Source organism: Neolamprologus multifasciatus, chromosome 6 (assembly GCF_963576455.1).
Source record: "Neolamprologus multifasciatus chromosome 6, fNeoMul1.2, whole genome shotgun sequence".
Taxonomy (NCBI): domain Eukaryota; kingdom Metazoa; phylum Chordata; class Actinopteri; order Cichliformes; family Cichlidae; genus Neolamprologus; species Neolamprologus multifasciatus.
The window spans coordinates 18,232,660-18,245,067 of NC_140444.1; the positions used below are offsets into that span (position 1 = coordinate 18,232,660).

The window sequence follows — 12,408 nt, forward strand, 5'->3', positions numbered from 1 at the left end:
CTTTCAAGCATGCTCTCATGAAAGTCATCTGCAGAAAAAAATGCATTGCAGTTTCTGCAGCCAAAGAAGTTACTGTGCTACATGGTGTATGATTAAGGGTAGGAAAAAAAGTCCCGTTCCCTGTGGCTGGACCTCTTCCCCTTAAAAATGTTTGTCATGAAATTTGAGGCTGATTTTGAAAAAAAAAAAAAAAAGAACACCAAAAAAAAAAAACCCGGCAGATAAGTCCTTTTGCTTCCTCTTAATGAAAAAAAGAAGAAAAATAGATGTCATTTCATCTGCTTCTCTGTCAGTTATTTGTATGGAACTGGAAATCCACAGGGGTCAAATGTTTGTGGATGTGAAAAAAATACCAAATAGGATGTTTATCTTTCTTATATTACAGCAAAGATCCAAGTGAAATGCAAAAAAAAAAGGAGAAAAAAAAGCATTACACCGTTTCTCCATTTCTCCTCGGGCCAGCAGGGAAGCAATTGTTCATCTGGAGAAGGATAAAGCAGACCGCGATGGCTGGGTTTCAATAAAGCTTGCAATGTGAACAGATGGCTTTGATTAATGCCGAGGCTCCAGACAGGATCTCCCTAGATGCCTCCTATTTCCTAAATGAGACATTTGTGTGCAAATGTATTGTTTATCAAGTTGTCACCAGTAACTCTGGTAATTAAAGTGAAAGTACTGAGGATTTTCCTTTAAAAAAAAGTCACAGGTTTCCTCTTCCTCTGTGATTGTCGGACCTCAGGTTTAAAACGTCTTTGTCCAAACTTTAGACTGATCTTCTCAGCCTTCTATAAAATGTTGCCTTTTCTCTAATCTAGCTCATCCCCCTTCTTCTCTCCTCTCCTCACGACTCCTCCGTAATTCAGAGCTGCCTGTCATTCCAAGCACGACAGGCACTTCATCCTGTCACCTTGACTAAACGTGAGTGATGCCGCATATGTACTCATGGCAGACAAAGGTGGAGAAAAAGTGCGAGAGAGGGATAAAGACAAAGAGCATAACAGCTACAGGAAAACACCTCCAAGGCGAAATTCAGTTCACTGGTTTGGAAACATGCAAAAAAAATCTGCAAAAAAATAACATAAAATAAAGAAAAAAGAAGACTCTTGCTTCTTCTATCCATTAAAAATGTGACTTTCAGCTCAGTTGTACTTGTTTAACAGTTCAGAGCTTTTCTCAGATACTGGTGGTGTGCATGTGTGAAATTTGAAAACTGAAAAAAAAAAAAGGTTTATCCTACTCGGTGAGAGAAATCACAAAATATAACTTGTTGGTATTCATTAATAAAGAAGATGAAAAAAAACCTCATCCTTAAAATCAGAAGGTAAGAAAAACAGAAACACAAGGTCCTAAACTTCAAAAGGTTTTGGATACAAAACTTTAACAAATAACATTTAATAAGATCACTTACAGAACATTTGGTTACACAATACCAGTGCGTGTGTACCATGTTTATATATCTTTGTGAGGACCAATACAAATGATGGTTAGGGTTAGGGTAAGCAGCTAGGGAAAACATTATGTCAATTAGATGTCCTCACTAAGATATGAAAACGAGTGTGTGCATCCATGTGTGTATGTAAGTGTGAAGAGACTTCTTAATTAAATTAATTACAGCGACGGAAAAATAAGTATCACAGCCGTGTGAAGTCAGGTAAATAAATTTATATAAAACGAAGACGGTGTCTAATTTCACACTGAACTATTAACATCAACAATCAAGTCCTAAAAAAAACAGCTGCTAAAGTTGAAGACTATGAAAACACTGATTAATACTACACTGGTAAATAACAGTCGATACTCAGCAGCTGCTTCTAACAGATGCAGCAAAATGCATTTTTTCCTATTCTCTGTCCCGTTTAACATAAGGTGGTTATCATTGCTAATTATCGACATGCCACTTAAGACATTCAATATTCATGAAATCATGACACATTTTTAATTATTTGAACACAACAATGAAAAGAAAAGTACAACAGTCTTTCAAAGCAGACATCCTATTGCCATACAAAAGATTGGCAGAAGCAGTTGGCATATTTTGAGTCTTGGGAGTTGTTTGTTTGTTAAAGTAATAATCAAAATCCAGCACTAGGCTGTTGTCATTTGAGGCTTCAATTATATATATCAGTATGAACACGTAACGTATTGATGAGTGTGTTTACGTGAAAAATAATGCACAACAATGCTAAACTCTCCATCCAACCATTTTCTTCCACTCATCTGGGTCAGGGTCTCAGGTGCTTCTTAGCTATTTCCTTCTCCAGCTCTTGTTGGGGCTTTCCTAAGCCACCTGAGGCATAAAATCTCTCTAGTGTGTCCTGCGTCCACCCTGGGGGTCTCCTGCCAGTTAGACATGCCACAAAAAGCACCACCTAGAGGGCATTCTAGGCTTTCTGGACTGGAGGAGTAGCGTCTCTACTCTGAGTCCCTCCAGAATGACTGAGCTTAGTGGTCAGACTGGACTCAGGCATCCAATCCCCAAAGCCCAAGACGGAGGCCCAATACCCGGCTCCTTAACTGGATTTAACTGGACATGCTCTGCTATATTTTTAAATACTGAGTGTAAATACAACAAAGCTGTGTTTGCAGTTGGAGGTAGAGTTCACAAATTAAATGCAATTTAATTTAGACTTAAAATAAATACTCTTCTTATAATCATATGCCTTGTTTTGACATGTAGAGTGCCCTCTACAAGAGGAGAATCACTCTACAGCTTTATAGGAAACAACCACAGCCCTCCAGAGTTGTTTCAGGAAGATGTCATTAAATTGAGGTACAGTGTGCAGTTGTCTCATGAGAGCACGGTGAGGACGACAGTTCCTTTGGTCTTTTTCAGAATGTCCACAGCTTCAGCGTGGGTCACACCTTCCAGGCAGTGTCCATTAACAGCAATTATCTGATCGCCACGTTTTAGCCTGCCATCCTCAATGGCTGCACCCTGAAGTACAAAGTCAACAAGAGCTTTTAAACACTAATATGGCAACACATATGTTAGAAGAGAATGAATGTGAGATTAAATGAATGTTTGTAATGATCACAAAGGAATTGGTCGCAACAGATGCTCAGAAATAGAATCAAGAAACAAAACAAAGGAAAGCTATCATGCAAAAACTGACATAATGCAGTTTACTACAGCATGGCACTAAGAGTTTACCACCTGTTACAAAACAAAAGCTATTTAACAAGTTATAACTGTGGCCTTTTTTGCTTTGTTTCTTACATTGAGCATTGCAGTTCGGGACAAATTGCTATTTTTGGTGTTGAATTACAAAAAAGGCACTATAACTTAAAACCACACAAGAATCTTATGTGGCTTACATAGGTAGTCACAAAACAACAACGCATATAAAGTGAAACCACACATGGTGAAACTGCCTGCTCCCTGCTTTTTTACCTGAATTGCTGATGATCTGAGAAAGTTTTGTTTTGAACAGAGAAAACGCTATAAGAAGATGTGAGGGAGTGACTCAGTGAGTGACATATAGACTGCTGCTAAACTGTCTTCCCTAACATTAAAACTCTTCGGTTTTCACAACAAAAGGAGACCTAGCAGATGCTTTCTCACCTTGTCAAAGACAGTTTTGATGTAGATAGGCAGGTCTCCGTGAGGGCTGCCAAAACCTCCTACAATGCTGAAGCCGAGACCTGAGGAGCCTCTCTCCAGAGTGATGGTCTTATACATGCGAGTGCTGTAAAGAATACGATGCGAAACAATGGATGTTGGCTTCTGAGCGCGCCGATGTGCATGCATTTAAAAATAAGTGTTGCACCAACTGTTTAGTAAAGTTTGAGGCCTGCTTTTGTCTTTATTCATTAATTAAAGTGGAGAGAAGAACAATGAAATGACACTGTTAGCCGAACCACTTCTTACCAGAGGCTGTTGTGAAAGCAGGGCAGCCTGCTCGGCTGGCCTAATGACCATGCGCGCACATCGCTGTTACCCTGTGTGCTGCATCCCTGAGAAGCTGCTGCCACCTAGACAAACATTGATCCACACAAACAGCATGTTATGAGTGCAAAGTGTAAAGGTTTTAGCCATTTAGGACTACACGAAGAGACCAAAGTAAGCAGGACAGCCTGAATCCAAGGAATAGCATAACATCTACAAATAGTGACAGTAACATGTAATTAAAAATATATCTCATTATTTTATGCGATTACTCTGGAGAACAGTGAGTTTCTCCTGACTGACATCAGCAAGACAGGAGTGCTTTTCTTCACAGCTTCCTTTTAGGAGTATGCAGAGCATCACTTTGAAAATGCCTATTTGTGCTGAGTAGGCAATCTGGCAGACCACTCTACATGAGGTGCCAGTTTCACTTCAATAAAAGACAATGAAAGAACAATGAAACCAACACAGGAGAAGTCATTATAACGGAACATGTGTAACATTTGAGCTAGTGTATAGTACATGTTGTCACGGTCCTGGGTCAGTGACCCAGTGTTTTGAGTTTCTTGTGCCTCTGAGTTTTTTGTATTATGTTCTTAGTTCACTTTGTTGTCCCAGCTTATTCTTTAGTGTAGTGTCTTTGTTTGGTTTTCTTGTATTCTGTTTAGTTCTCTGAGTATTTAGTAGCTCCCCTCTGTGTCTCTTTGTTGTTGGTATTGTCTGTGTTTCTTAGTTGCTCTGTCTCCCCTAGTCTAGTTTGCGTCTTCCTGTTTTACTTTGAAGGTCTGTGTCTCATGTGAGTGTATCCTACTTTGCTCCCTGTCTCGTCAGTTCTGATTTCCCCCAGCTGTGCTCTCCTTCTGTGTCTCATTCCCCTCGTTACTTCCCAGTGTATTTAAACCCCATGTTTCTCTGAGTCAGTGTCGCGTCGTCCCTCTTGCTGTGTGGATCTCCCTGTGTCTCCCTTGTGAGTTTAGTTTGAGTTTCCAGTTTAGTTTACTTTGTCTGCCTTTCTCCTGCCAGCAAATAAAACTGGGTTCTTTGTGTTTAAACCTCGTGCCTGAGTGTCTGCATTTTGGGTCCAACTCCTGCCTGCCGCACAGCGATTCATGATGCATGACTACTAAAAATACAAGCTTCTCAAACAAATCTGCAAAACTGATGCATTGCAAATTTATCCAGAAGAAGTTGTGCTAACAACAGATTAATCAGGATTTCTGCAAAAAGTTAATATTTCTATAGTTGGACAATGATCAAATATCTTATTGATGCAAGAGCGGTCTTATGCACATCCAAATATTACCATATTCCTACTTAGTAGGAGTGATACAAGTCTAAAAACTTTTGATGTTTATTTTAAAGACAAAATACTTGCCAAAAACAAGCAGCATGCGCTTCCATAGATACAAATATAGTTTTTTCCCTTACAGCAGAAGTCTTTTTAGAGGAGATGGTGTGAAATCAATGTCATAAACACTGTTGTCTTGAAATTAACATACACTGACTGTGCAAAATCCTGATAATGAAGGGCCTCCTTTTTTGTTAAAGACTTCTTTTTTTTAGTTGTCTGTATGTAAAACTATGTCTTGGGGAAATATGGAAGAAGATAAAAAGCCCTACGGGGAGCTGGCTGTGAACCATTACTGTGTTTCTCTCACAAAACAGAACTAAAACCTGCTGACGTTATCGCACAGAAACTTACTGCCTTTACAGGCATTACATATCAGTTACTGGATGTCTCACTGTGACAGTACCTGCAAAATGATGGTTCCAGTGGTGTTCTTGAGCAAGGCTTCAGCATGGGCATGAGTCATTCCCTCAGTGGAAACATCATTGATACTGAGGATCCTGTCTCCCGTCTAGATGATGCACACACAAACACAAACACGTTTGTCCTAGACTTGACACTATCCCCCCTTTTCCTTTTTGCCTACAAAGTCTCCTTTTCTTTTCTGTCCCTATCTTTTTTCTTTGGGATTTTATAAAGGTTTAATTTTGGTATGTCACTCCATTTTCAATATTTATGTCTAAAATGCATTTTATGTTACATGTATCTGTAATTTGATCATGGAGAAACATTTATGTCCTCTGCCCCTTGCATCCCGATCTATTCCAACCTTTATATTTGTTTTATGAGATGTATTTCAGGAAGAAAATGGTGTAAAAATATCGACCTCTATTCCAATAAACATGTAACACAGTCAAGGCAGTCCATATATTTGTCTCAGTGTTGGAAAACTTCATTTTGGTAACCTTTAGTTAACCAGGAAAAACGGCCTCTTCAGATTCTAAATGTCTCCTGCACTCTGCGATTACAGAAGAATACACAGTAAAACAACAGTCACCTCTTAAGAAAAAGGCATCTTGTGCCTCCTTCACCTTATTTTTTATGATTCCCTTAAATTTATTAATGCATACCAGAGAGTCTAAGTTTACAGCTTTTTGCAGATGTTCCAGCCTCTAAGGGACACAGTAAGAGTAAGAAAGTGCAATTTTCCTTATTTAAGGCCCAGTCCACATGCGACTAGTCATAATGTGAAGCACACATGAGACACACATGCATGCACGCACTGGTGTATATACATGGTCACTCCCCACCTGTAATTTCTGTGTTTTGGCAGCAAGTCCATTGGTATCCATGGTAGCAATAAAAAGAGGAAGGTTGCCATGGGGACTGCCCACTCCTCCAGCTACGCTGATGCCCAAGGAGTCGTATGGACCCTGGAGTGATAGCGCACAGACACACAAACACACACATTTGCAACCTTTCCAAATGGCAGATTCGAACAAAAAATAAACACCCAACGTTACAGGAGCATGATATCCAGTCAGGAAGCAGGTTGTTTTCAGTATATAACTAATTTATACTAATTTGTAACTTCTAAAAATAAGTTAAATTATCACTACTCAGTTTCTCCAGCACAGTATGGAGTCAAAAAAGACATTGCTTTTATTACTATAAGAGTGTTTTACCTTTTTTAATATCACTTTTCTGATGTCAGAGTCTTTGAATGCTGGAGAAGAGAATGACACATAACTATGGATAAAAAGATGCAAGAGTATATTTTCCATTCAAAGCAAATTGTTGGACTCAACATTGTAACTCAGACAATACTCGAGAACTTAGTTGACACTCACTGTAGCTCTCTATTTTGTTATCTGTCTCCCTCTGGTGGCCAAAAGAACCATCGCATACACTTGAGGGTGTAAGTGTGGAGCAGTCAGAGTCTTCGCTCTGGATAAAACACAACTTAAGGTACTCCTACGTTCACAGAGTAATATTGTTAAAATAGTGTATAAACGCAATAGTTGACCTACAAACTACAGACTGAACTATAATTTCACTAGGAATCATATCACTAAAGAAATACGTAGGCAAGAGAAACAGTTTACCTGACTCCGCAGTGTGTACTGCACCCCGGCTTTAAAACGAGCCACCTCCAGGTGGACTCCTCCACTGCAACTCTGAGAGCAAAGTGACACATCTCACATAATGACGCGGCCATAAAAATGCCTACCTATGTGCATCTGTTTATAAACTGTGAATACGGCAGACCTGCAGAAGCGTGTGTGCGCGCTCCTGTGATGCCGCACGCACGTCTTCCCCATTGATTGACAGAATCTGGTCACCTAGCAACAACCTGCCATCCGAATCTGCTACACCTCCTCTGATGATATCTGACACAAAGATGCCAGTGTCATTACTGTTGGAAGAAAACAGAGGTCAAAAGCTTATAAATAATGTGACCTGTGCACCGGCTGTTTTGCATAATGTCACACCTGATTGTGCAAAAACATAAAGCTGCGAGAAAATTGGCACCCGAGCTCTTTGGAAAATGATGCGTCTTGCGACTTCTTTGCAGTGAGACCCTATCTAACCTTTATGGTAATTATCGAACGCTGGAGAGATCTGTGAAGTAGTTACAGAACATGTCAAAGGAGTTTGCCATGAAAACAGTCAATCTAGTAGGGTCTATAAAGGTTTTTTTTGTTTTTTTAGAATATAATTTTCGGAATTATATTTAAAAGGAACGGGTATTCTGCAATTTAAACTAACTAACCAGCCTAACTACAGCTTACAAACAAAAGTTGATTAAGAATAAAATTGTGTTAAAAATAGGCAACAAGACTAATCACATTTATTTATTTTTAACCTATTTCTCATCTTCAGAAGTTGCGAGGAGAAGTACTCCCACTTGCCATATGTTATATTTGAAGCCCATATATTAACAACTTCATCAGCCTCTTAGACTTCAGGCTCTTTCAGCAGGTGACATCACCTAGGTTGCGAACACGATGGTTCTGAACAAAATTTGATTTTGTCTTTGTTGTACTTGAAAGCACAGTGTTAGATAACACAGGCTCAAACCTGCTGTGAACATACCAAGTTGGAGGTTTCTAACTTGATAAAAGCATCCTGACTGTACCTCTTCCCCACAGTAGTGAAGCCCAGTCCTTCTCCAGGACGAGGCCTCAGCTCCAGGCTGAACACATCCCACAGGTCCTCCTCCCTGTAGGACTCCTGGTGCCTGAAGACGCACAGCTGGACACGCTGGGTGGTGAGCCGTAGCACGGCAATAGCTTCGTCATGACTGGCCTGCCGCATATCTATGCCATTTACCTAGAAGACAGTGACAGTGAGAGAAACAGGGGAACAGATGCATGAAAATACATTCTGTTTGTTCAGGAAGTACAGGAACAAGTCTGTCAGTGGATACAAATCAGGCTGTACAGTAGTTAACACTGACAGAAAGAAGGTCTGAGGTGTGGCATTTGTATCTATGTCAGTTTCTCTCTCACAGTTCAGAAATGATTGTTAAATTAACTGGTGATTGCGTAATTATCTGTAAGTGTGGAGATGAGAGTGTGTGGTTGTTTTTCTATTTCTAGCAGCTTCCTTTTCCTTACGCAGCTTCACTTACCAATCAGAAATATCGAAGAGTCTGCTGGTAGAAAAGCAACTGATTTTACATAGTAAGATAAAACACACAATACAGACTGAAAGCAACAGAGCTGCTGCACTCATTACAGTGTTAGTGTGTGTGAGAAAAAGCACTGAATAGAAGTGCATCATTAAAAACACTTCGTGAATATGTGTGCTTTAATGTCTAGACTATTTGAAACTGAAAAGAATGCAGAAAAAATGCCAATTATGTAAGTGAACAGATGTATCAGTATGATAGCTCTATCATTAAATCACGAGCAAATCTGATGGATTACAGATATTATTATAGCGTATGGTTATAAAAATACAAATGCTCCAGGTGCTCTGTTTTAGTATCATATATTAATCTTTATATAACAATAAAATTGATGTAAAATTGGAAGGAGGAATAAAGCTGCATAGAAATAAAGACTGCAATGCTTGTTAGTCTACATGGAAATTCCAGGAATGCTGACACTATTTTCTTGGCGGTGACTTTATCGTGAACATAACCTAAACCGTAGCAGGTTAGGCCTGCAGCCATGGTGATGTGCCCAGGTAAAAACGTATACCTTTAATATGCACTTCGTATCCCTGAAGTTGCCTGGAGAAATTCTGCTTATCCTCTGTGTACTAACGCTTCAATTCTATGACAGCTGAGACCGGCTCAAGCCTCTCTGCAAATTCTAATTTGGATAAGTGGTTAGATAAATAGACAATTATTATTAGAATTTTGTATTTATTTATTTTATTTGCTCTATTTAACTAGGAGAGATGACAGAAGCTACCAGAGCTTTACAGTCTCTCAGTTCAACAAGTATCTCTGTAAGTGTTTCTCGAGTCATACTGCAGTTTGTTTAGTAGTGATGCGTACAGTGCTGGAAGCCAGCTTTCCAATTCAGTGTTTGTGTGATGATCTCTCCAATGAGCTGTTATCAGAAAAATGACCTCTAAACAACAGCAAAGATGTTAAATATCTTTGCATAGATGTGATCTTTATAGTTATTCGTGCACAATATGCTGCACACTGAATATCATCATTTGTCTGTTTTTTGGTTTGTTTGTTTTTTAAATAGTAGGTAGTGTAGTGGTATAAGAATCTAATTTATCCAGAATCCAGTTTTTGAGCAAGATGTTCATGTGTTTTGTAGGACAATCTGTTCTCTAACATTTGTATATATATATTTTTTTTTCATTTTGGAGTTTAGTACAAACTTCAAATTAAAGACTGATATTCTGAAGTGACTGAAAGCAGTCCCCTGGAGAAGGTTTTAGGGGGATCAGTAGCATCCAAGATGGTATTATTAGTGTAAAAGCATCACAGCCCAGTTTCATTTAGATAAGGAGCAAAAAGTAGTGGACAAAAGTGTGAATAAAACCCTGAGGATAGGTCTTTATTTTTAACTCCTGGGAACCACATTTTCTATAAAAACAGGTTTTTGAGCTTGTAACCAGCAGTAAACCTTAAAACCCCTTTTTAAATCATGTGAGTAAACAATTTTTAAGGCAGATTTTTTTTTCAGGTTTTCTTTGTTTGTTTGTTTCATTTCTGTGACTTTCTGGTTTTCACTATAAACTGAAGCTTGATTCTGTTATATCTGGCAGCGCAATCTGAGTTTGAGTTCCGAAAAAATTAGTTTCTGAATTGGAAAAAAATAGTGCATAAATAAATAAGAACACAGATGCATCACGGCTGCGTTCTTCATACTGAAAAATATTGCAAAAACAAACAACAGAAATAAAAATAAATGCTGTGTGGTTTGAAATAACTTATTCACATGCACTGCTGTTTGTTCTGGTGTTTGTGTGCACATGTATCACTGCTATACCTCTAATATCTGATCTCCAGCCTGCAGTCTACCATCTCTCTGTGCTGCTCCTCCATCGTTCACTTCATGGATTATTACTGCCCCCTGGTGTAAAAACCAGAAACCACTTCCATCATTACACAACTCCACAAATGAATATTGAAACAACAAACAAACAAACAAATGCACAACTTTTTGGCCTAATTCGAGTACAAACTTTGCTTCCATCTGTGGATTTTTTATTTGCAAACATAAATAAAAATTATATAAAGTCACCTTCATGTCACAAGGACAAATAATGAATAACGAAATCTTTATGTTAAAAATCATTTAGCTCTTCTCACCAGCAGAGTGTCACATCCACCTACAATGCTGAGACCCAGGCCTACGTTTCCTTTATAAATCTCTATGGTAGTTTCCTTTCCTGAAACAATTGGACAGCTGACAGGGTCGGAAGTTGTGGGAGCTGATCCTGGCCAATCAGACCGTTCCACTGGAGAGGTCTGCATGGGTTTTAGAGACGAAGAGGAGGAGGAGGCGACAGGAAGGCTTAGAGAGGACACTGGAGTGAGTGAGCGGGGACTGGAGAGTGATGTAGGGGGAGGAAGAGAAGAAGAGGAGGAGGAGGAGGAGAGACTCTTGGAACGGTTGATGGAGAGCTTGACAGTGACCCGGTGTTTGAGAATCAAACTGGACACCTGAATACAAAAAAGACAGCTGAGTCATAAATCATTAAATCAACTTGACCTTGAAGAGCATATATTTCACAGCCCGCATGTGTGCTTGCACCTTTTTCACTGACAGTCCAGCCACGGGTTCATCACCCACTGCTGCGATTCTGTCTCCAACCTTTATCCTGCCATCCTGCATAAAGAGGCATGAATAAAATATGTAAGATAAGCAAAATGTATGAAAGTGAGTGTGTAGAAGAAAGATGGTGGGGGAGTGTGATTAAAAATCAAGCACACCTTCTGGACAAATATATGAATAACTGTTCCCTTAGGCCGGACATGAAGACGTATTAGTACATGATGACATCACTTGAAAAAATGGCAACCATCATCTGTTTCACATAATATTCATAATGCCAAGATGGCAGAACCATCACATCAGACTTGTACAAAGCCTTTATAATTCAAATATGTTATGAGACGAGTTCTGCCCTGGTGAAGGGCAAAATTTCAATCGATTCTACTTTTTGTGGGTAAAACAGGAATAATACATATTTATTAATAACAGCATTTTTATTAATTTAAAAATTACAGAGTAGATTTGCTCAGAGAGAACCAAAAAGAAAACGGAAAATGATTAAATTACTTAAAAGGCTTATATAGTATAGATACTTATAAATAGTATAGATGATATACGGGCATATGATCTTGTTGACGATGTCATACCTTGCTGGCAGTGCCGTGCTGGATCAGGGACGTGACCACCAGTCCTCCCTTATAGTTGTCCTCTTCCAAGCAAAGGCCAAGACCTGCATAATCCTGGAATGAGAAGCAACTATGTAAGAAAACAAACTTAAATACTTACCTCTTATCAAAAACGAATAATAATACTCATATGTAAAAAATGACTGTGCCAGTTTTAAGAGGTGTGCTTTAAGATGGGATTTTTTGGCTTTATTAGACAGACAGTGAAGAGTGACAGGAAACCAGAGGAAAAGGGTCGGACTCGAACCCGGGCCAGCCGCTCTCAGCAATGCAGCATGTGGTCGCCTGCTCATCCAAATTTGCTAAACCGGCACACTTAAGATGGGATTTGAAAGTGTTAAGAGAGTCAGTGTT

General features: G+C 39.2%; 1 protein-coding gene across 3 annotated transcripts in view; it reads right to left on the reverse strand.

The window, feature by feature from the left end:
* Nucleotides 1–1,913: 1,913 nt before the first annotated feature.
* LOC146516816 (multiple PDZ domain protein) overlaps nucleotides 1,914–12,408 on the reverse strand; it is a 44,522-nt gene continuing 34,027 nt past the window's right edge. For 2 of the 3 annotated variants that reach the window (XM_085164408.1, XM_085164405.1), the window contains 14 exons: nucleotides 12,016–12,108; nucleotides 11,408–11,482; nucleotides 10,963–11,316; nucleotides 10,640–10,723; nucleotides 8,314–8,507; nucleotides 7,443–7,590; nucleotides 7,280–7,351; nucleotides 7,025–7,148; nucleotides 6,860–6,900; nucleotides 6,485–6,607; nucleotides 5,641–5,745; nucleotides 3,869–3,972; nucleotides 3,563–3,686; nucleotides 1,914–2,935 (listed from right to left, as the gene is read on the reverse strand). In XM_085164408.1, the coding sequence (XP_085020534.1) occupies nucleotides 2,789–2,935; nucleotides 3,563–3,686; nucleotides 3,869–3,972; nucleotides 5,641–5,745; nucleotides 6,485–6,607; nucleotides 6,860–6,900; nucleotides 7,025–7,148; nucleotides 7,280–7,351; nucleotides 7,443–7,590; nucleotides 8,314–8,507; nucleotides 10,640–10,723; nucleotides 10,963–11,316; nucleotides 11,408–11,482; nucleotides 12,016–12,108 (1,788 nt within the window). In that variant the 3' untranslated portion in view covers nucleotides 1,914–2,788. The remainder of the gene's footprint in view (nucleotides 2,936–3,562; nucleotides 3,687–3,868; nucleotides 3,973–5,640; nucleotides 5,746–6,484; nucleotides 6,608–6,859; nucleotides 6,901–7,024; nucleotides 7,149–7,279; nucleotides 7,352–7,442; nucleotides 7,591–8,313; nucleotides 8,508–10,639; nucleotides 10,724–10,962; nucleotides 11,317–11,407; nucleotides 11,483–12,015; nucleotides 12,109–12,408) is intronic. The other variant, XM_085164407.1, reaches the window with a different exon arrangement.